The sequence below is a fragment of the Falco rusticolus genome, chromosome Z (assembly GCF_015220075.1).
Source record: "Falco rusticolus isolate bFalRus1 chromosome Z, bFalRus1.pri, whole genome shotgun sequence".
In the NCBI taxonomy this organism is placed as follows: domain Eukaryota; kingdom Metazoa; phylum Chordata; class Aves; order Falconiformes; family Falconidae; genus Falco; species Falco rusticolus.
The window spans coordinates 67,352,968-67,378,229 of NC_051210.1; the positions used below are offsets into that span (position 1 = coordinate 67,352,968).

The following is a 25,262-nucleotide window of genomic DNA, read 5'->3' on the forward strand; positions in this document are numbered from 1 at the left end:
AACACGCCTGTGCTCTGTTGTGCTGTTATTTGGTGCTTCCATATCTTTATTATGAAAATAAAATACTAGAGGGTTCAATCTATTTTTACTTTCTGAGGTGGCTTGTAACAGTTGCACAGGTGGGCAAGTTGAACTGGTCTCCATATTCCAGGGTGTGAGTGATACTTCGGGGCACCTGCCATGAGGGTCACTAAGGGCACTCATCATGGCACATGATATGCTTTATGCCTTGGAGACTGGGGCCTTCCCTGCCTGTATTGCAATCACACTCACTTGGAAAAAAAAGCTGTTAATTTAAAGGACAGAGAGATTTGAGTTGGTCTATTTTCCCTTAAGAATAAATTGATAAAAATATTTCACCAGAGACACGTCAGTAAAATTTTGCATTTTTTTTGTATTTTCTGATATACCAACAATCATCTCACTCATGTAAAAGCCTGAATTCAGCACATACTTTAAAATATATGGCTAAATTTAACAACAGAGCAGTTTCACTGAAGTTAAGATGAAAACATTAAAGAACCTTGTTAATCTAGAGAAACTGTAAAATCTAGTATATAAACCCCACATTTTTAAAAAGGAAGTTAACAGCTTCAGGATTTCCAGATGTCTTCTAGGATTCTATAATTCAAAAATGCAACTGAGCAGCTTAATGGATAAGACAGTGTTTCCAGAGAAGATAAAGAAAACTAAACATTCACCACTGCATTCATTACTTTTTGCTTTGTTTCACTCATTAAACGAAAAAAAATTGTTGTTTTAACCTTTGACTAAATCCTAGCTGAATTTGTGTAAAATAAAATTAATTAAAGATAGCTGCAGGTAACCAATCCCTTTGACATGTTCCAGACAACTTTTTATTGTGTTTAAATATGAGCAAATTTTACTTATTGCAGAGTATCCTGCATAGTACAGGTGCTCTGCTACAAAATCTTTCCTCTCACTTATAATTCACTCATTCTAAATTTAAAATACCAGTATACAGTACTAAAACCTCCAATTGAAGTTTAATATAAAAATATGAGCACAAAACTCCTTTTTAAAGTCTGTTTATTGTGAGCATCCCAAATGCCTGTTTAATTGTTATTAATTGTAGTATATTAATAGACTTTGCACCCCTACAGTTGCTAATTCATACCATCTCTGGTATTTTGATAAGATAAGAAATACTAAGTAAGAAAACAGTAAGTATTCAAAGGGTTAATTTGCTTGGAATAATAATAATAAATTAGTTTTTTGCATCTTCTTCAGTTCAAAATCCAGCTTTGAGACTGAGGAAGGCTTCCAAATCGCATCAATTAAATAAGAGTGGTCCTTTTAACCAGTAGCAGTTTGATTGCCAATGACTCGAAGAATCTCTTTATGAATGCTTGGTTCCTGTGTATTTATACTTGTATCACCCACTTGACCATCTTCATAACTAAAAAGAAGTACAGAAAATAAAATCAAATTAGAGTTTGATTAATCTACCTAAAAACATCCAAAACTGTTTCATTCAATAACCAAGAGTGCTTATTCCATATGTTAACATGTTTCTATTAAAAGGCTCTTCTGCACTTCACCATTACACGCAGATCCTAAAATCTGTAGAAATGAAGGATGGTAAACTGCCATTGTCATTGAAACCCTGAGGCTGAATAAGCCACTAGGACCCAAAGGGGACAAGTCATAAGTGAGAGTGGAAATATTCATGTCATAGACAAGGAAGTCTTTAGTGAATTCCTCAGCTTTAGAACATACAGACAAATAGAAATTATATTCTATGATACATGGATAGACTTACTGTAATATAAGCTAATGCTGTACAGTGGGAAAAATCACTAACTCTTCATTCATTTGTTCTTTAACAAAACTGCAACTAAACCTTTGTCTCTAGCTTATGCATACATTTCCTAACAAAAGTAAGTACAGAGAAAGATAAAAAAAGAAGTGACACTGGAAAGAATTAGGAATAAACATCTTTTATCTACTTCAATTACAGCTATAGGGGGGAACAACGGAAAAATGTCTAGGATGAACAGAAGTTGAATGTTAAAAGTAGCTTTGTACTCACACAAAGAAAAATCTTGTACACACGTGGTCCGTATTGGGAACTACCCATATCTCTCCATGTTTGTGCAGATCTGATGAGGTTATCACTATCAGGGAAAGAATATATTTCATAGGGATGAAAACATGCCTGGAAAATATTGCTTTAAACAATTAGCTTTTTAATACACTTTAAATAGCCTTCTTGGAATGTGTAGTTTTCCACTGCACGTCTGTGCTGTGGTGTACACTTTGAGTTGCTGCTAGTGCAAACAGGGAGATGAACAAGATGCTTGTTTCCAAAATATGTTATATTTTCCAGAAAACACAGATGCCTGATGTATGGGAGTCAGTTGCTAATTGGAATGAAAAATAAAAAAGTATATTTATTAAAACCTGTTTTTAAATGGCCATAGGGCAGTTTAGGAGGATCTGAATTAACTAACTAGCCATTGGAAAAGAGGTATTTGTGACTGATGATGGCTGAGCCAAAAATGAGACATTAAAAATAAAGCCTGGAAATGAGATATGACAAATTTGGGATTTGCAATACTACTAAATATTTTTAAAAATTAAGCACAGCAATTATGACTTAAAGGGATCATGAAACTTGACAAAACTTGCTCAATGTTTAGAAAACAACAGTGTATTAGATGATAGGTTGTTTGTCACCAGACTGAGGACAAAAGAGGAAAGAAACCTTTTTATTGCCTGGTAGAAGCTATACTATCAATCTGTATTTTAAAAGATTTCTATAAATGTCTTTAAATAGCATCCCCCTGGACAAATTGTCCAGCTGTGGGATGAGCGGCTTCACAGTGTACTGGGTGAAGAGCTGGCTGAGGGGCAGAGCTCAAAGGTTTGCAGAGAATGGGGCTGCATCTGGCTGACGACCAGCCACCAGCGCTGTTCCTCGGGGCTCAATTCTAGGGCCAGCTCTGTTCAGTATTGTTATCCAAGACCTGGATGTGGGAGTTGAATGCAGCATTAGCAAGTTTGCTGATGATACCCAGCTGGGAGATGCTCTTGACTCGAGGGATGAGGGGCCTTACAGAGGGATCTAGACAGACTGGACTATTGGGACATGTGGGACAAAGTTTAACAAGTCTGTTGCAGATTATCTTAAAATTTTACTGAATCTTTCTATATTTTGTTTTTATGTAACAGCTAGTTATAAGAGCATTTTGACTTTAAGGAATTAACCCCCATGTTGGAATTACGTTTGCACTTATTAACCAATGACATATGAATCACTGTACTGCTCGTTATCTGAGACTGTTACTTGGAACTCCCTATGCTATAGAACATAATAGCCTTAGTCTTTACTCTCGAGACCATAACCAGAGCACCCAGGTTCTATTGTGTATAGGATGAGTTATTGGACAGCTTGGCAAGGCTGATATCCAGCCTTCCTACTTGGCAACAAAACTAATTTTTAAGGTGTCCTGAAGTGAACTATCTTTGTTATAATAATAAAAATAATGCCCACAGGTGAAGACAACCCTTGCCCAGGTGAAGACCCTTCCCCTGAGCAAGTGTAGTAACAGAAAAGGATGACACAGTAAATGTTATAATTATATGCAAATTACTAACTAATCATTTTAATTGGGCGTGTACGACCTTGTAATTTTGTGTATAAATGTAACGGTAAAAACTACACTGGTGTGCTTGATCTGTGGAGATGCCACTGAGCACCCAGTGCTGCAATAAAGGAGTGCCTGCTTCTTAATACTGCATTGGTGTTAAGTTTGATTCCCGATTTCGATGATAAGTCCAAATGCTGGATTCTGTACGCAGGACAGAGTAATGCTGGGGACAAGATTAAACTGTGAGAGGAGTGGCTGGGCACCAGCCCCACAGAAAGGGATCTGGTGCATGAAGGCTCAACACGAGTCAGCGGTGCGCCCGGGCAGCCAGGAGGGCAAACCGCATCTGGGGGGGATTGAACACGGCATAGCCGGCCGGCCAAAGAGGTGATTATCCCACCGCATCCAGCGCCGGTGCGGCCTCACCCCGCGTGCTGTGCGCGGTGCTGGGCCCCGCCATTTCAGAAGGGTGTGAAGGTCCTCGAAGGCGCCCAGAGGAGGGCAACAGCGCTGGTGGGAGGGCGGGAAGGCATGGCCTGCGCGGGGCGGCTGAGGCTCTGGGCTCGTCTGGTTTGGAGCAAAGGGGGCTGAGGGGCGACCTCGCTGCTCTCTGCAGCTTCCTGGGGAGGGGGCGTGGGGAGGGAGGTGCTGATCCCTTCTGCCTGGGATCCGCTGACGGACACGCGAGAAGGGTTCAAAGCTGCGCCAGGGGAGGCTCAGACGGAACATTAAGAAGCATTTCTTTGCCAGGAGGGTGGTCAAACCCTGGAACAGGCTTCCTAGAGAGGTGGTCGATGCCCCAAACCTGTCAGTGTTAAGGAGTCGTTTGGACAATCCCCTTAGTAACATGCTTTAACTCTGAAGTGCCCTGAAGTGGTGGGGCAGTTGGACTAGGTCCTTTCCATCTGAAATATACTATTCTATGCTATTCTAACACTACCATGAATAAATGCTTATTCAATTTTTATAGCATTTCTTCCAAGAATTGAAATATTAAACAGACATTTATCTGTTGTAATTAATTTAATTGTAATTAATTAAAAATCTACATTAACAACCTCCCCTCACCTCACAGAAAAATGAAGTGAATAGTAATAATGTAAAATATATTTTTCCAAATATTTAAAATTCACCCTTAAAAAGGATGCTCCATAATAAGTGTGGGGAAAGAACAACATGGATGAAAAAGTCCTTGTGAAAAATGTGATTTCTATTTAGAAACATCAGGCACTAAAGGCCAAGTAAATTCTAGTCAACCCTAGATTCATTTCATATCTTTTTCTGAAAGATTTGGAATTAAATCTGTGGTTTTTTCTTCCAGATTTAATAGCATTTTCATGTTGACTGTCAAGTCCTTAATCATACTAAATATTTCACTTGAACATTCTCAAAAACACATATATTAAAAAATAGCCCATATTGCTTAAAGATTCCATTTTGAAATAATGTATTTTCCACTGTCTGTCTTAATTTTTACTTTTAAAAATAAAAAAGTGCTCTAAATGAAAGGTAAACTGAGTTTAACATAATTTCTTTTTGTTTGGTCAATGAGACTAATTACCAATTACTAGTACAATTCTTATTCAAATTTCATAATTTTTTATTCTCAAAACCTGCTGAGGTTTCATTAGTTATTAAAACAACAGCCATGACTTTCAAGAATGATTGTACTCTTATGCGCTGGATTTTAACTTCACAAGATTTCTGAAGCAATCAGAGAACAGACTGGTTTCCAGATGAACAGTGTATTTGCCTGAACAGTGAAAATTATTTGGAAATTCAATAGGAAAGTTGTTTTTTCTGACTTTTAGGTGTTTAATGCATTTATCAAGAGCTTGCAAGAAAATAAAGACCATGACTTGGGTTATTTTGATGGCTTAGGAATATGATCACATTTGAAAGGCAGACAAGAGAACCAGTCACTATGTGCATATGATTATTTCATGAAAAATCAGCACGTGTTACAGATTTTTGTTCAAAGCGGGAAATGTTCTGAATGATGACAATGACAAGGAGGTGTTGCCCTCTATGTCAATGACCAGCTGGGGTTCATGAAGCTGAGCATGGGAATGGATAAGAACCTGACTGAGAGCTTATAGGTCAACATTAAAGGGAAGGCAGGGACAAGTGACATTGTAGTGGGGGTCTGCTACAGGCCACCTAACCAGGAAGACCAGGTGAAAGAAGCACTCTGTTGACAGACAGGAGCAGCTTTATGTTCACAAGCCCTGGTCCTCATGGAGGACTTCAGCCAGCCTGTTGTCTGTTGAAGAAACAAGACAACAGGGCATAAGCTATCCATAAAGTTCATGGAATGTGTTGATGATAACTTCTTTCTCCAAGTCACAGATGAGCCAATAAGGAGAGGTGCTACGCTGGGTCTTGCTCTCACCAGCAAGGAGGGGCTGGTGGGGAATGTGAAGCTCAAGGGCAGCCTTGGCTGCAGTGGCCTTGGCTGCAGTGACCATGAAATGGTGCAGTTCAAGATCCTTACGACAGCAAGGAGGGGACACAGCAAAGTTGCTACCTGGACTTCAGGAGAGCAGATTTCGGCCTCTTCAGGAATCTGCTTGGTAGAATACCATGGGATAAAGCTCTGGAGGGAAGAGGGACCCAAGAAAGGATAATACTCAAGGGTCACCTCCTCCAAACTCAGAAGCAATGCATCTCAACAAAGAGGAAGTCAAGCAGAAACACCAGACAGCGTGCATGAATGAACAAGAAGCTCCTGGACAAGTTTAACACAAAAAGGAAGCCTACAGAGGATGGAAGAAAGGACAGGTAACCTGTGAAGAATACAGAGAAATTGTCCAAGCAGTCAGGGATCAGGTTAGGAGAGCTAAAGCCCTGACAGAATTAAATCTGGCCAGGGATGTCAAGGGCAACAAGAAGAACCTCTCTAGGTACACTGATGATACAAGGAAGACTAGTGAAAACATGGACCCTCTTCAGAAGGAAACAGGAGACCTGGTTACCTGGTACCTGGAGAAGGATGAGGTACTTAACAACATTTTAGCCTCAGTCTTCACCGTCAAGTGGTCCAGCCACACCACCCAAGTCACACAATACAAAGGCAGGGACCGGGAGAATGAAGAATTGCTTGCTTGTAGGAGAAGATCGGGTATAAGATCATCTAAGGGACCTGAAGGTACACAAGTCCATGGGACCTGATGAGATGCATCCAAGGGTCCTGAGGGAACTGGTGGATGAAGTGGCTGAGCCAGGATGTATCATATTTGAGAAGTTGTGGAAGTCCAGTGAAGTTCCCACTGACTGGAAAAGGGGAAATGTAACACCCATTTTAAAAAGGGAAACAAGGAAGGCTCAGGGAACTACAGGCCTATCACTCTCACCCCTTTGCCCAGCAAGATCATGGAGCAGATCCTCTGGGAAACTACGCTAAGGCACATGGAAAATAATGAGGTGACTAGTGACAGCCAACATGGCTTCACCAAGGGTAAACAGTGCCTGAGAAACTTGGTGGCCTTCCATGATGGGGTTACAACATTGGTGGATGAGGGAAGAGCAACTGATGTCATTTGCCTGGACTTGTACAAAGCATTTGACACTGCCCTGCATGACATCCTTGTTTCTAAACTAGACATGGATTTGATGGATGGACCACTTGGTTGATAAGGAATTCACTGGATGGTTGCATTCAAAGAGTTGCAGTCAATGGTTCAATGTCCAAGTGGAGACCAGTGACAAGTGGCGTCCCTCAGGGGTCGGTATGGGGACTGGCACTGTTTAACATCTTTGCTGGCAACATGGACCCTGGGATTGAGTGCACCCTCAGCAAGTTTGCTGATGACACCAAGCTATGTGGTGCAGTCAATACGCTGGAGGGAAGGGATGCCACCCAGAGGGACTTGACAGGCTTGAGATGTGGGCCCATGCAGACCTCATGAACTTGAACAAGGCCAAGTGCAAGGTCCTGCACCACTGTGGTAGTCCCAACCACAAATACAGGCTGGGCAGAGAATGATTGACCGAAGCCCTGAGGAGGACTTGGGGGTGCTGGTGGACAAGAAGCTCAACATGACCTGGCAATGTGTGCTTGCAGCCCAGAAAGCCAACTGTATGCTGGGCTGCATCAAAAGAAGTGTTACTGGAAGGCTGAGGGAGGTGATTCTCCCCCTCTACTCTACTCCTGTGACCCCACTTGGAGTACTGCATCTAGCTCTGGGGCCTCCAACATATGAAGGACATGAACCTGTTGAAGCAAGTCCAGAGGAGGGCCACAAAGATGATCAGAGGCCTGGAATGCCTCTCCTATGAACACAGGTTGAGAGAGTTAGGGTTGATCAGCCTGAAGAAGAGATGGCTCCAGGGAGACCTCATTGCAGCCTTCCACTACCTAAAGGGGGCTTATAAGCAAGACAGGGACAGACCTTTCAGTAGAGCCTGTACCAACAGGTCAAAAGCTAATAGCTTCAAACTAAAGGAGGGTAGATTCAGACTAGATATACGGAAGAAGTTTTTTACGATGTGAGTGGTGAAACACTAGAACAGGTTGCCCAGAGAGGCAGATGCCCCATCCCTGGAACTGTTCAAGGCCAGGCTGGATGAGCCTTTGAGCAACCTCATCTAGTGGAAGGTGTCCCTGGCATCCCATGGCAGGAGGTTGGAACAAGATGATCTTTAAGGTTGGTTCCAACCCAACCCACTCTGAAATACACAGGTCAGCTATTAAAAGCAAGTAGTTGTACCCCTACCAGTAGTCTCTTACCTAAAAACAACCAATACTGGACCTAAAGGTCTCACTGGCTTGCATCCAGTAACACTGTGTCCATGACTAAAACAGTTTTTCAAGGGCTTTCAGCTTACCTTCACATAAGGCTATACATTTTAAGTTACGGCTTTGCAAAAATTGTGACTGTTGTCCTTTCTTCTGTGACTGAGATGTAAAAACATAAGAAAAATTAATTAGTGCAGTAAGACAAGCTGAGTAAAAAAGTAACAAAGGAGAGGGCTGTTATTTTCAGTGGTTTATTAAGGAACAATGATAGAGGCAGTCTTTCTAAAACATTTCTATATGTTACAGAATTTCTAAAACCACATATTATTTGTTGGGATTACTGTAGGAGGGATTTCAACTCCTTTACCCAGAAAGACAAGTTCCTAATTATTACAGAATGAATAATATTGTTAGAAATACCAGACTGTTACTGAAAACCAAATTGATAGCAGAAAAAAAAAAGGTGAATTTGTCCACCAGTTCTTTGACCACTACCGTGATATTTTACTGGCCTTCCCTTTTCTTAGGGCTTCTGCTGTTACGTACCGATTCCTCTCCAAAGCCAGATTATTCTGTAGTTTCTACATGCCAACTATAGACACAGATCTAAGATCTCCTTCTCAAAATTCAGTCCTACACATATATGCTATGAGTTTGCTTCAGATAAAGCAAAAGTTTAATAGGTAAAAACCATGAAAAACTGACTTGCTATAAATGAAATGCTGATTGTTTTCCAGCAATAATCACTCTCAATTCCTTTTGCATCATTCTTCTGCAAGTCTAGAACTGAGAAAGCAATGGATGGCTAAGTGGTCATAATGCAATCTGTATTTAATTTTCATTCTTTTCCTAAATGCTGCTGCTTGGAAAAGAAGGGCACAAGACCTCCAGTACACTCTGTAAATTGTTACTAAAAGGAGTTGGGCTGCATTTGATGTTTGCAATCCCTGAAGTTGTTGATTTCTGTCAATAAAATAAAACTGTTAGCTTTCACAAAGGGAGTATTACCTCCTTTTCAGCTATCAAGTTCCCAAGCATAAAGCCATAAATCTTCCAGAGATGGCTGATGTACTGTACCTGTGATGTATTACTGCCCTTACTGCCTGAAGCTGGTTCATCTTTAGCTGACACCTTCTGCTGCTTCTTGTTCATCCCTAGGAATATTAAGATTAAATAAGACACTCTGGCATATAAATACCATAATAAGCGAAGTTAAGTATGGAGAATGAAACAGGTGGCACAGTGGGTATCTCAGCTAGTTAACTTTGTCATACAGTATTTCAGTTTCATCCTAACTACCAGTACAACTACATTGTATTGCAAAGACTTTAAGAAAGCCAAGTTAGCATTAAGTAGGTGCAAAAGCAGGTAAACTTGACCTTAAACGTCACCTAACTGAGCTGAAGAATGCCCTTAGGTGGGTGCTTAACAGAGCTGCATGCCAGCATGTCTGGAGTGTAACTGACCCTATTCAGGCTGAATTAACACAGATTGATTAACTGTCTGTGGGACAGTGAAATCATGAGAGAAAGAACTTCAGATATTAACCTTTAACACTTCATTGAGACTTTCTAAAAGTCTAATTAATTTTTAGGAGTTGTTAATTTATTTTAAGATTTGAAGTCTACCTTGGTTTAATTAATTTATCTACACGTAAAAGAATTAAATTAGTTGTCAGCCACACTGGATCCAACTTCCATCTAGGAAATCTAAACACCTACATTTGTGCCTTAGATTTCTTTTATATTCATCATGTTGGTTTTATTAAAATTCCTGTATTGTATGCTACTACAGTCTTCCTTGCCTTTCCAGTATCACATTCTGGATTTTGCATCACATCACATTTGCATATTCTTGGCAATTTGCAAATACAGACTGTATTATGGGGAAGTTTAACTCTCTGAAGAAACAGGGAGTGTAAGACTCCTCCATGGTTGTTATCGGCATCAATTATTACATACTTCTAGGAACACAGGCCTCCTTTCTGGAGGAGACTGGATGGAAGGGACCAAGAAACTTAGAGAGATAAGAAAAAAACACAATGAAGCTGACAAAGCAGCGTTGTCCAAAAAGAAGGGAATTTTCTTAGATAATGATAGTTCAACCTGCACTTCCAGTGAGTCCTAAAAAGCTTCCATACATACATGATCTTTGAAAAGCTAAAAGTGCATTTAGAGATTATTGATATTGAAATTCAACAAATAGTAGTAAAAAATGCTAAGCTCTTAAAATGAACTGTGACATCACCTAAAAATACTGAAAATCAGAAAGCACAACTAAAACTCTCAGAATTATCTACATGCACAAAACCACACATTCAACTGTACCAGCATGTTCCTATGTGAGGAAATGGTAAATAAAACATACTGAAAGGAAAAAGTCACTATATTTAAAAATTTCTTACATTTCTTACTATACACATTGGTGTATCTTCTTTCTATTATGCCTCTATGTATGATTTAATTTTTATATGGAAAACTCTGCTTTTGGATTTACTAGAGGGACAGATTATGTTCCTTCCCCTTCTCATGCTAAAATAAACACATTGTCCTTTACTTTCTATGTAATCCCGACCTGGCAATACCTGGGAATACTCTTAAATATACACAGCTGAATGTGCCTATAGGTGAATATTTGTTTTGTCAGATCAGGTCATAAAAGCCCATGAATCCAGATAGTCAGTCCATCCTTAGGTGGACTTAGGCAGATATTGACAAAAAATCACAATCACAAAGCTGGATTTTCACTGCATAATCAAGACCTGCCCCATTACACACAGCATCTAGTATTAGCTTATTATCAACTATTTACTTCAATCAGTTTCAAGATACTAATCACCCAGGTATTTAATAAGGGAATTCAGATTTTCTCTCCTTTGGATGAATGAAATCTTGGTCAACAAAGCTAAATTTTAATACAGTAAATAATAAAGTAAAATTCTAAACAGTGAAGCTAGTAAGACAAGCAGTAAACTAAGATACCCCCTACATTTCTCCAACTTTAGAGTGATTTATAAATATCACCTGAGTAACCAAATGATATGCTTGACAATGGACTAAGGTAGATTCCACTTCCAAACATCGCACCATGGAGCTGAAAAAAAGCAGAGTATTGTTAAGCATTAGTTTGGTTATCTGGACAAAACAAAAACAACAGGAGCAGGCTGTAATGCAAATAAGCATCTGCCCCACTGCACTAATTTATTACCTGGTAATAAACGGTGTTCAAAGAAGCCTTTAAAATAATCATATTGTGCAAATACAACTAAAATACTGTATATTCTGGAAACCATGTTCAAAACCCTAAACATATTTTTACATCGTATTTATAAATAAAATTGCACTTTCTGTTTTTAAAACTATTTTTAATGGTTGGACTTGATGATATCAAAGGTCTTTTCCGACCTAATTGATTCTGTGATTCTAAATCTAACATTAACATGGAGGATGCCTATAGACAGTGCTTCTGCACATGGCCAAAACCACCTCAGCCTTAACAAGGCTGAGCAAGCTCAGCATGTGTCTCACATCAAAACTTTGTCAGAAAGCACAGCCTAAGCCAGCCTCTGTGAATCAACACAGCAACAGCTGCTTTTGTTTTCTTTAATGTAAGAAATAAAGAGATGGTGATGACACTGGTCATATGCTATAGAAAAATTTAGTCACTGGAGGAATGGGTTCAATCAAGCTTTCGCCTAAGCGAATTCAGACATGCAAATCCCATGACTGCAGGACTGTGCTTTAGCCACAAAGCTGTCTGAAAAGAACAGAGGAAAGGAAAGACTCTTCTTCACCAGCATCACTGTTCCATGTCATGAAGCTTGGGCTATGCAACAAAAACGAGTGCTTTTTATTAGCCCTGCACTCATTTTCTTGTCTGGAAAGGGTGAAGTGTGGGTTTCACTTCTCCACCAGGGACTGACTGCTTTATGTGGAAAAGCCTTTAAAGAAAAAAACCACACCAAGTACTTGTTGGAACACAAATAAGAACCTAGAGCATCTCCTATGTAGGTAGATGTTATGACCACTGGGCTTCACAGTCATGCTTGCCTTTCTTTCTTTCCTTTGACCCAATGGTATTTACATTGTCTCTGTGATGTGCCAGAGCTCTCACAGGAAAATGCAAACATGCTTTCACTCCTTCAGATCCTACAAGGTTGTATAGGATCCTTGGTGAGTAGATAAGTTTTCCTGACTGGTTGGTACTGGGGTAAATAGCATGAATTTGGATCAGGATATGCCTTAGGTGTGTGAGAGATCTAAAAATGATGACTTGTATAAAATTGGGCTTTACTGTTTCCTCCTATTCCCAGTATCTCAACTTTCAACAAAATAATAAGCATAAACAAAGGGGTTTACTTTGGTGATTTTTGGTGTGTAAATCCTGCCTTCCTCCAAGTATCTCCCAAATATACTAATAAAAATACTCAAACAATTAAGAGGAACAGCAGAGATTCCCATTTGCTTTTTTTCAGTGTCTACTACACCCCAATCCTTAACATGCTGGGATCCTCTTCCAAGGTATCATGGACATAGGTCTGGGGAAGGGCTGTGAAAACCGTGGTGCCAAAATACTCTGAAGTTACAGCTCCTCAACCCCTCTGGCGCTGCCTACTTTGCTCTGCAATAGCGGTGTCCTGATGATTCAGTCTGAGAAAATAAAGTTTGCAATAGCTCTCTCCTTGCCAGTACACTCACATTTCCATTCCCAAAGAAACTAGAGAAGAGATGCTGTAAACCCAGTTCCTGTAAATCTAGCATATTCTTGGATCCTATTACATGGAGATAGTTTATGTATCTCTAAATTTTAATCCCCAAACTGCTTTTACACAGTACTGAGCTAAGCCTCCTGGAGGTGCTGCTCTTCAGTGTAAAACTGAAACACTGATCCCAGCAATAGGATTTTCTAGCCATTTTAGCAGACACATTATTTTATTTTAATTGCATCAGAAAAGTAACTTTTCCAAGAGGGTATTTGAAATCAATCCTTTTTTCCACCTATATGACAACCAGACCCACACCCCCTGAAAACCTGCCTAAGTTAATATGTAATCAAGCATGCACAGGTTAGCTAAAGTCTATTTAGTCTACTATTTACCTGCAGCCTCGTATTGGAAGCAACAACTAAGCCGTTCCTCAGGATGGAATGCCAATTTTCAATGTGTGAACCACTGAAGATAGGAAAAAGAAAAGCCATAGTGTAAAATGCAAAATGAGCAATCCTTTCAAACAGTAAATTCAAAACTGTAAAGCTCAAGTGGCAAAACCAAAAAAATAGTAAGGCATTTTGATAACCTTTGATTAATATGAATATATGAACTTACTGAAATGCAAAGGTACTTCCGTAGAGATTTTTAGCAGCTCGGAAATTGGATTCTTTGGCTGGTGGACTGCTGAGAAGTAGGAACTGGTGGGGAGTGTGCATAAACTTGAGTTGCTGTAAAATGTAACAGTACACAAGTGAAAAGAAGGAGATTAACAAGAGCATTGTATTTCCATAATGGCAGTTAAGATGCCCTGCTGTTTTGCTCAGTACATGACTGCACCTAAATACCTACATGAACTAAGTTGAAATTGGTCTCATTACCATGGGTTTTACTTGAATCAATTAGTAAAAATATCTTTCAGTTTATGAAACATATGGAAGTTTCTGAAACAGATTTCAGTCTAATATGAACCATTGCATCATGGTATTGTGATCAGAGCTGGCTTTGAATAAAAGCTCAGATTTGAAAGGTTGCAGATTACTATGCCCTTAACCATACAATCAGAGGCACACATACTCAGAAATGAACCTCAGTGCCATCCCTCTAAAATTCAAGAGCTACACTCTTTTTAAGGTGTACTTATAAGTGAATCTTCTCATACACTGTGTTTGGGTGCACTGCTTTCTGAACCATTCTGTATCTAGTATTCTACATGGTAACAAAACAAATAGTGAAGTTATACTCAACTTCAGGTGACTACAAGGTAGACACTTGTATTTGAACTACTCGCTTCAAATACCTTTTTATGACCATTATTTCTTCGATCTATTTTACATATTCACAACATGATTCTATGAGTCATGACCTGAAACCGCCTACTTCTCTCCACTGCTTATTAGTGGAGTCCACATGATTAGTCTGAATGGAGGCATCTACGTTTGGCTAGGACACTCCCACCTAAAATGCTAATACAAGCCACGAAAAATGACAAAATAAGAAAGAACCTGCAGACACTTACCCTATTCACTGGTAGCTTCACAATATGCGATCTATTACTGGAAATAACCCTAAAATAAGAAACAGTTAGATGTAGTAGACATGGTAACCAAACAGAACTTTTCTTCTTAAAAATGTGTTATGAATGGCCACCACAAAGCACCCAGCTGCAGGCCTTTAAACCTACTGAACGGAAGCAGACTAAACCTTAACTAGAAAATGAGATCAGAGGCTGTACAAGTAAGCTGGAATCTTTCCAGTGTTTTCAGAGGGCCCAAAAGAGGTTCAGAAACAGTCCAGAAACATCTGCAGTTGCAAATATTAACTGTGAGGCTAATTCTTAGGGTGAGCTTACATCAAATTATTCTGGTGAAGTAATTACTCACTAAACTTGGTATTTTATTAATTATCATCTCATGTGAGTCAATTTTATACCATTGTAGAAGAGGATGTGCAAGTGGGTCTTGTTTATCCATCTGCTTCTTTATTTCCAAGTAAGGTGCCTAGAAAAGAGTAATTAAGGGTTTTATTTCTGAATTGTAAGGTTAAATTTTGTATGTTACATTGCCCACATTTTCATCTATTAAAACAAATACATGGGACTCATTATTAGGCGTAAATCACAGTTTTACTGACATTTAGTGTTGTACAGTTATAAATGTGTTTTGACAACAAGAATTAATATAGCAATTATTTTCCCCGGAGTAAAATAATAACCATATAATTAGCATCAAAATGACTACATTACAGCAAACATTGGTGATCTCAGGGAGAACAGCAGAAGATACCTATTTACGTTCAGCTCTTGAATTAAGCAGTTGGACTGGAACTTCACAAAATTAAGTCAAAATACCAGAAGATAATCCCCTCTATTCTTCTTAACTGTTTCATGGTATAAAATGGTAAAGTAAAATCCTGTATCAGTTTATAACACCTTTGAAAACCTTTCTTGATTTCAATCACAGTGTAAAGCATCCCTTTAAAACTCTTCAGTCCAAGAATTATATTAGCATTAAAAAAAAAAAGTAAAATCGTGGTTATTTTTCTTTTAAAAAGATGTATTATGTAACAGAAATACATGATTTTTTTAATGTTTACAAGATCTTACATTTAATAACAAATATGTGAATTTTAATTTTCCATTTACTTTACTCCTCTCTATACATTTGCCATTCCAGAACACCGAAGTACCTTACAAATACATATAAAGTAAGATTTATAAATTGCTGTGAGGTTACATAGCAGTTGGAAAAGCAAGGTACATGGAAGAGATTTCAATAATCAGTTATAATTAGCTAGGCTGTTTGGGAAAGGAGGTGTAACAATAAACCTAAGTATGGCTATCAGATTCTGTCCCACTGTGTACATTGAGAAATGATGTGGTAGTAATCCCAAGAGACCCAGCCTTCCAAGTTCCCAACCATACTTAGCTGGTCAAGTGTTTTGCTATAATAGAAATAAAACTATAATTCAGAACACTGTCACTAAATCAATTTCTTTTGCTTTGGAAATAGAAGACCCAGGTTGGCTTTGATATTTCCAGAAATGCAGCAGTTGGTGATTATCTCATTCCAATGTCCCATTCTGCTGTTATTATCTCTTATTTAAACTTCAAAAGATCCGAGTTCTACTTCATCACTTTTATTTGACTGCCATTATGGACACTCTAGGTTTGTTATTTTTAACACATATTTTAATATCATCACAGCGCTATAGGAAAGAGGTCATACTATTGACTTCCCCACCCATCACAGGCAAGCAACACAATCATCTTCATAGTTCTAGAAATAGCAATTAAGTTAGATAAAGATTTTTAAACTCACCTGTGTCATCTCTCTAATAGAAGTGATACTGTCCAATGCTTTCATGACTCGGTCATAATTTTTCTTCTGATGTGGCATAAAATAAGCAAATAAGTCAAAAGAATATTAGTCTTTGGCACTACAAAAAACTGAATCCCTTCAGCGTGTATAAAACCAAAGCAAGGACAAACGTTCAGCAAACCAATCCTTTCAAATATTCCTAACCAACAAACTCCTTTCAGCTTACACAGATCTCTCATTCATAGTCCAGGAAAATTCCCTGAAAAAATATTATCACAATGGTTTTTATTTGAATTTCACTGGAATCTCCAACACACTCAAAAAACCAGCTTACTTTTTAAAAAAACATTTGTAAGTAAACACATGTTCTGACAGTTATTTGGACAGCATGCTACTAAGTTAAATAATGCAGTGACCAAATAGATTTTTAAATAAAATGCTAAATAAACAGATGTGTTTACTTTGCTAACAGCTCTACAGAACATCAGAGGTCCTTCAGCTGTCCCTCTGCCTCAGCCTGATCCTTGCCTACCTTCTGCTTGGGAACCGCTAGCAGATGGCTCCACTTTTTCTGAGTAGATGAGCTTAACAGACCATGCTTCAGCAGCTCCACATGTCATGTCACCTTCAGAAGCTTTACTGTTCCCCATCTTTGGGTCTTGCCAACTTCTGCCCATGGGCTTTCACCTTGCCCATGCTGGGAAGAATCTGGGAGGGGGACGTGGGCCTGCCATCCTAGTAGCTCTCTCCATTCCTCTTCTAGTGTGACCCTCTTTCATATTCCCTCATCTGCCTCAAACTCCCACCTTGCTCAGCCACTGGACTAGGCATCTCCTCATCAGCCCCCTTCCAAGCAACTCCAGGCAAGTCTTTCTTCCCACATGCTACAGAACATACTCGCCCCTTCCTAAAGAAGAACCACTGTGAACTGGCCTTTGCTCAGACAGAGGGAAATGCATCCCAATGCAGGACATCCAAAGTTCTCACTTATGTCCTTGGGGATGGTTCAAGTGAGATGTTCATGGCTTCTTGAGGGCTTCCCTGAGAGTCAGTATTTGCAGCCTGAGGAGCAAGTAGTGCAAACACAATTCTTTACTTCAAAATTGATGCTTGCACAAAACTTGACTATTATGTCAACATTTGATGAAATTAAGGACATACTTGCTTGCAAAAGAGAAAATGAGAAGACAGCAATGACCACTTTAAGAATAAAAAGATGGACTGAACATGCCCTGCTTTATATGGTCCACACCTCCCAAAGGACATCTTTCTCTTTGTGTCCAACGTGTACACTGAGGCAAAGACACTAAGAATATAACATTCTGCATCTAGAATTTGTACCCTAAAAGAATTTCTTGGCTTCAACATAACTTCGAATGCAACTTACACTTTATACTCAAATACCTTCTCAGACAATTTTAAGAGCTACAGAAGTTACATTCTGGAGCTGTATTGCTTATAGTAAAGGAGACTCCTTAAGAAGAAGGCTTTGGTTTGAAATCTCATGCATGACTAAAACCAAGCTATGACATAAAGAAAGGAACTACTTACCCTGGGGTTAAAGGCCAGCATCTGAGGATCATTAGGATCAACAACCAGAAGGATATGGCTCAAAAATGACAACCTTCCTAGGTGACTCCAGTGCAGCCGACACATGGATACTAAGAGTCAACCACCTAGAGAGAAAGAAAAGTATTTATTCAATATAATACTTTCATATTATATTCCAGTCTGCTTTTTTACACATACAGTAATACCATATTCATTGTTACCTATATTACCCAAAACTGTGTATACACAGGACATAGTTTAGGACTGGAATTTTTCCATTGACCTCAACAAGCTTCACATGCAGCACTGGTACATTATTCCAGGTGCATAAGTAGGACCAGATACTGGTCCTAGAGTATTATGTCAAATGCATTGCTTGCAACCTGCTTCTCTTGTGCACATGTGCTAATTCGTGGATTAATTAATTCTCTAGGGAAATGAAGTGTGCTGGATCTGTGTATCTCTGTACAGTAGATGCCAGTGAAAAGTGTGCTCAAGAACGCGGCAAGGATTTGTGAAATCTGTACCAGTGCCTGCTGTTCTCCCAAGACTGCAATCATAGAAACACCTGTAAACATTACTTCTGCAAAGCCAGAACAGTGCAGTGATACAACAGTCATTTACATGGCTCACACTGGGGATGCTCTTCTACTGTTGCACAAAATGACAACATGGCTTTGAATATCTATGATTTCCAAGATCATCATAAGATCATGCATGTAATGTGTACACAGGCATGTATTCACATGTGTGCATACAGGCACATATACAATTCAGCAACAGATTTCTGTATTTTCTTTCAAAATTCATAATTCAGAGGTTAAAAATAGAATACAGCAATCACAAACCAGAGAGAATGCAGCTTTCTGGCACCTGTGAAACTTAAACCCAGCTCATAATGAAATCCAAAGTTGCTACCTAAAATTGCTGCCAGTTAGCTCATTTCCCCATTTTTCTGTGCCTTCTGAAAACATTCCTGTGTCAAAATAGACTTTTCTATGAAAGAAGAAAGGAAAAGCTGAGATGTTGTAGTTAGTAGGCATCCCTGGTTCCTCACACAACTACACATGGATCAGACCCCATCTCACAGCTCAAGCTGTTCTGTAAGTTTTATATATGCCATTGTATCTGATCATTGAAGGAAAAAAAAATTGATAGTCCTCTAAAGAAGCAGAATGAAAATAAGAACCATGATGAAGGGGGAAAGGAGCTGTGCTGCGGTGATTCATACTGTTACCACTCCCCTCCCCTGTCCTTTAACATGAATGGGACAATTTCCTCTATCATTTTAAAAATACCTGTTAGCTCCAGTTACCAAATATCTCACATATTGAAAAGTAAAGTTATTTAAATAATGATCCCTTCTCCATGGTGCTCTGATTACTTCCAGTTTATAATACCCTTAAGTGTGATAAATGTTTCAAAATAGGGCATCTACATTAGCATTGGAAAGGAGACCAGGAGTCCGCATCCACAGCCAGGTCAGGCAACAGGCCTGCAACTGCATAAATGTATGGCATGAAATTGAGCCTGAGTCATACACTCTGCTGCTCAGAAGTGCTTTTTAGCTTCCAGTCACAAACATTGTTAGGGAAGAATTCTTTGAGTCTCAAATCTATTAATACAGTGACTCAAAGTTGTCTTGCTTACAATTTGCAGGAGGACTTCATCTTAAAATTCAAGAACACTGCCCAAAGCCCTCCTTTAAACCAACTGTTGATCCTCTATTATTTTACCATGTACCTGCACATTGCTCACATGGGGGAAAACATACATAGAAGGCTTACTTAAACCCTTGATTTCCCCTGAGATCTGCTTTGAGCTGATGGAGAGCAGAGCAACTTAAACTGGGAGGTGAGTCTAATACAAACCTCAATAGACTTATGTATGCACTTCTTGGTAATAACAAGTGCTGTGAATCTAGTGAATGTCTTATAGTTGGGCCTGAATGCCTTCTCCTTAACAGTAGGCACTGAAGTACCTAAGTAAGGATAAATATTTCCAAGGAGGACAAGATGACACTTGCTGATGACAATTCCCTCTTATGACATCAGCCTCTCGGTGCCTTTCTCTCTCTCCAGAGGCTCTCTACAGGGCATCTGAACTGTCAACAAATCAGTGATTCAATTTTCAGGCACTTTGATTACATGGCTAAAATAATTGGGCTTGAAAGTTTAGAAAGTACAATTGTATATTACTAAGGAGGAGTCATGAGAAGATTGGGAGTGACAAAGCAGAGGTGTATACCTTAGGAAACTAGCTGAAAGCACAGCATAAAAAAAATAGGATGTGCTTTCTAATAATGGGAACCTATATTTAGGCTCCTCACTAACACAAATAATTCGAGGAAGATTAATCTGACAAAATGCAGAGACTCACAATGCGAACACCTACCTCTTACTAGTGAGCCTAGACTCTCTTTATAATCAGTGGAGAAAATAACCACTGTGCTGACAGTCTATGCTGTGAGTCTCTATCCTAAACTAATGTCTAAAATATCTCAGATGATCAAACCCTGGAAGGGTTGATTCTTTCTGCAAACAAGGAATGCGAGCTCAGCCAGATCACGTGTAGTGAGCTGGGTGCAATGCTATCACTAGAGTGAAACTCAGCAAAGTTTAGTAACCTAGGTCCAATGCGACAATCAACAAAACTCTTCTCTCTCCAGGACCGTTAAGGTTGTAATTGCTTCAGTGCTCTACAGCAAAGCTCTGTAGATGTAGAGGTACTCTAGAGATCCAGAGCAAGCTCCAATATGCCTTCAACAGTGATATCTACATAAAACACAGTGAGAGCTAACCAGGACTGCCTCTCCTGTGAGCTGTATTAAAAAGGGAAGTAAGAACTACTTGTTTGTACTAACGTACAATGTACATGTGATGTACCATGTAAGTTTGTACCCAATTTTACCCTCATTTTAGGAAAGCAAACTTCCAGCGTTCAAGGAGTTAGTCAACAGGACCCCCTGGAAACTTTCTCAGGGACAAGGAAGCAGAACACAGCTGGCAGATCTTTAAGAGTGCTTTCCATAGAGCTCAAGAGCTCTTGATCCCCACATATAAGAAATCAGGAAAGGAAGGCAAGAGACTGGTATGGCTGAGTCGACACCTGCTGTTCAAGTGAAGGGCAAGAAAGGAAATACATAGGCGGCCGAAACAAGGACAGGTATCCTGGGAAGAGTATAGGGATGATGCCTGGTTGTGCAGGGATGGGGTCAGGAACGACAAGAACAAGGCACAGATGGAGCTGAACTTGGCAAAGGATGTAAGGAATAGTAAGAAAGAGCTTCTACAGGTATGCCAGCCAGAAAAGGAAAGTCAACGAAAGCATATCCCCCCAGACGAACAAGACTGACAAAATGGTAAAACAAGATGTGAAGGCAGCTGAGGTACTCCACAACTTTTTGCCTCAGTCTTCATGGCAACCTTTCCTCCTACACCTCTCAAGTGGATGGTCCACAACACTGGTACCAAGGGAGCAAAGTCCCTCTTACACTGTAAGAGAAGACAGGTTCATGACCCCTTATGGATCTGAAAACACATAAGCCTATGGGACCTGATGAAATGCAGAGTCCTGAGGGAATTGGCTGATGCAGTTGCCCAGCCACTCCATATTTTAAAAGTCATGGCAGTCGGATGAAGTGTTGGAGACTGGCAAAAGGTCAGCATTGCACCCATTTTTAAAAAGAGTAGAAAGGAGGGCCCTAGGAACTACAGACCTGTCAGCCTCCCGTCTGTGCCGGGAAGGTCATGGAACAGATCCTCCTAGAAGCTATGATAAGGCACAGGACAGGGAGGTGATTCAAGACAGCCAGCATGGTTTCAACTAGGGGCAAGTCCTGACTGACCAACATAGTGGCCTCTATGATGGAGCAACACTACAGGGACAAAGGAGAGCTACCGATCATCTGTCCAGACTTCTGTACGGATTTTGATACAGTCCCCCAACATCCTTCTCTCTAAATTGGAGATATATGAATATGGGTAGACTGTTCGGTGGATGAGGAATTGTTTGGATGGCCGCATCCAGAGAACAGTGTGTTCAACTGCTCAATGTGCAGATGGGTATCAGTGATCAGTGGTGTCCCTCAGGGTCCATCCGGGACCAGTACTGTTTGATGTCTTCATTGATAACACAGACAGCAGGATCGAGTGCCACCCTCAGCAAGTCTGCAGATGACACCAAACTAAGTGGCACAGCTAACATGCTTGATGGGTTGCCACCCAGAGGTGACCTGGACAAGTTTGAGAAGTAGACCATGAACTTCATGAAGTTCAACAAGGCCAAGTTCAAGGTCCTGCACCTAAGGGGGGCAACTCCCTGTATCAACAGCTGGGGGATGAAGGATTAAGAGCCGCCCTGCCAAGAAGGACCTCGGGATACTGGTGGATGAAAAAGAGGCATGAGCGACTAGCAATGTTGCTCACAGCCCAGAAAGCCAACCGTAGCTGAGCGGCATCAGAAGAGCATGGCTGGCAGGTCAAGGGAGGTGATTCTGCCCCTCTGCTCCGGTAAGACCCCAACCTGCAGTACTGCATGCAGCTTGGAGTCCTCAGCACAGGAAGACATGGACCTGTTGGAGCGGGTCCAAAGGAGGGCCACAGAAATGATCACGGGGATGGAGCACTTCTATGAGCGCAGGCTGAGAGTTGGGGTTGTTCAGGGAGATCGCACTGCAGCTTTCCGGTCCTAAAGGGAGTTTATAAGAAAGATGAGGACAGACTTTTTAGCAAGGCTGTTGCAATAGGACAAGGGGTTATGGTTTTAAACTAAAGGAAGGTAGATTCAGACTAGATATAAAGAAGAAATTTTTATAATGAGGGCGGTGTGAAACGTGGAATGGGTTGCCTAGAGGCGTGGTAGATGCTCCATCCTGGAAACATTCAAGGTCAGCTTGGACAGGGCTCTGACAACCATCTGGTTGAAGATGTCCCTGGTTATTGCAAGGAGGGTTGGACTAGATGACATTTAAAGGTCCCTTCTAACCCAAACTACTCTATGGTTCTATGATTCTAAATGTACATGTAATGTACTATGTAATGTCTGAATTAAAAAAATTAGAAAACCCTAGCTCCCCAGAAACACATAGCTGAGGTCTTCAGAAAACTTCTGGCTGAGGAAGAGGTGGGGCTATCACACACACCCCTCTCCTTTTCTTAAAAGCTTACACAGGTATCCCAGTGCTGTACGCTAGATGTTGCAAATGCAGCTATCTAATGGTTCAGACATTAGATGAAAAGCTGACGTTCAGACCCCGCAGTCCATATTTCGGGTGAAGCAGCTGGTGTACACTGCTGCAAGTTTTTTCCTTTGAGGATATGTCCACAGTAGTATTCGTGCACTTAGCCAAAGAGTTATTGCCAGTGGCAGACTACTAGTGCTAGTTAAAGTTAAGTGACCTGAAAGTTTGCTTTTCCAAAAAACCCATGTGCTTACTATGTAAATGCACAGTGAGGGAACATATATCTAGGAAATCAGAAAGGAATGCACTTTTCCATCAGTATGGGTAAATTTTAACTTAAGATCTTACAAGGATGTTAAACATAAGATCTTTTACTTTTCTATTTACTGAAATCTAAGGTTAAGGGTGATTTGGAAACAGATTTTAAATATTTATTTTAAGAAACAATGATATGGTTATAATACATTCATAACTGAACTTGGAGTCAGGAAGCAAGCTTATATTAAATTCCTGCCTTGAAAAAAAGAGGGAAAAAAACCCTATGTAGCAACATCGTAAGGACTTTCCCACTGTTATTTAATGACCAAAACAGCAGTGCTCAGTGGATACTGCATACCAACACCATGAACAGGAAATAGATATTAATTGCATGAGAAGGTAATGGCTCATTAGGTGAAAATAAATGGGAATTATCTCCAAATGACAATGGCTGCCTCTATTAACAACCTAGGTGATCTAATGAATACAGAACAAGAAAACATGGTTACTCTAATTACTGGAAGCAAAACAATGTAAGCACCTCATTAAACACACTTTGAAATGCATAGAACTGTATTACAGCTGTAAGAGTGGACAAATAATAATACTTACCAAAGTACTCATATGGGGAATACAAGTCAAAATAAGTATTAGGAAGACTGAGAAGACTGTGTACTACTAGGAAAATCAGACATGTAATAAGCATTAGATTAATTCTACCTGAGCCCCAGTTGCAATTTCATCAGCAGCTTCATTCATCATCCAATGTTTGGAAAGCAAATACACAGAGCTCCCGTTCACAAACAGTGGGCTACATAGAGAAAGAAGTTAATTACATTTTTGTTCTAGTTTTCGGTTCTTGGTTTTAACCTATAACAAAACCCAAACACATTAATGTTAGTTTTAAACTCAGATTTTAACTGCAACATAATTTCATATTATGAATACATGTCAATTCTTGAGGAAGATCCATTATAGAAACATTTTTAATATCTGAAAAACAAGTGTGAAGAACTCTAAGACTTTTAGGTACTCACAGGGGCTAGCCTTAAAACCAAACAGTACAAAACTAAAACTACAGGCATAGTACCCAAATGGCCTTAACACTAGTTATCAGGCTCTGAAAACTTTTTACATACTTAAATTAACGGAGAACAAATCCTGAAACAGAGGGCACAAGTCCTGAACAAAGGGCACACCCCCTTCTAAATGCAAGTTTATTTTTCACAGCTTGTTTCTGCTGTTGAGAACACACATAAAATCTAATCTAGAAGACAATTTCTGAAGCTACTTTTAATTTTTGACTAATTTAACAATTCATTTGTAAACTTTAAGAAAATGCATTATAGTTTTACGAATAAACACTGTACGGGAAGGCCATGTTATTTTAATAAATCAAGGTGCTTCCCTCTTTTTCAACTTAAAAAAACAACATATACATCAACCCAACTTGCTGTTGAACTTGCTGCCATTTTTTGCCTATATTTTGAATATTTAAGTCACAATGTCATCACATGATCAAATAAAAAAATTATTTTAATTGCATGTTGAGTGTGAGAATTGAGAGTTGAGAGTTTTGCCTTCACAAAGCAAGCAGAAACCAAAGTAAAATAGGTATGACTTCACAGGCTTCCTAATTGGCTACAACCCTTACAGCAACCCCATGCTTGTTAACTGAAAGATAATTAGCTGATCGACTTTTTAAAGGCTCAAGTGATGAGTCACACAGTGAATTTGGTAAGCATTCAAACTGAGCAAACGGTTTGAAAGAAATACAAGAAAAAGAATAAAACCTTCCTTAAAATTGACCCCAATAAACAAAAGTTTAAATTACATGTTGAAAAAAAAAGGTTTTGGATACTATTTCTTTGAATCCACTTACTAAATCCTAGCT

General features: G+C 39.6%; 1 protein-coding gene across 1 annotated transcript in view; it reads right to left on the reverse strand.

Annotated features, from left to right (window-relative positions):
• Positions 1-374: 374 nt before the first annotated feature.
• Positions 375-25,262, reverse strand: part of PARP8 (poly(ADP-ribose) polymerase family member 8) — a 131,199-nt gene continuing 106,311 nt past the window's right edge. The window contains exons 17-26 of the mRNA XM_037374019.1: positions 16,378-16,443; positions 14,990-15,057; positions 14,577-14,625; positions 13,676-13,788; positions 13,450-13,522; positions 11,376-11,445; positions 9,430-9,506; positions 8,442-8,511; positions 2,054-2,138; positions 375-1,420 (exon numbers count right to left, since the gene is read on the reverse strand). Of these exons, the coding sequence (XP_037229916.1) occupies positions 1,318-1,420; positions 2,054-2,138; positions 8,442-8,511; positions 9,430-9,506; positions 11,376-11,445; positions 13,450-13,522; positions 13,676-13,788; positions 14,577-14,625; positions 14,990-15,057; positions 16,378-16,443 (774 nt within the window). The 3' untranslated portion in view covers positions 375-1,317. The remainder of the gene's footprint in view (positions 1,421-2,053; positions 2,139-8,441; positions 8,512-9,429; positions 9,507-11,375; positions 11,446-13,449; positions 13,523-13,675; positions 13,789-14,576; positions 14,626-14,989; positions 15,058-16,377; positions 16,444-25,262) is intronic.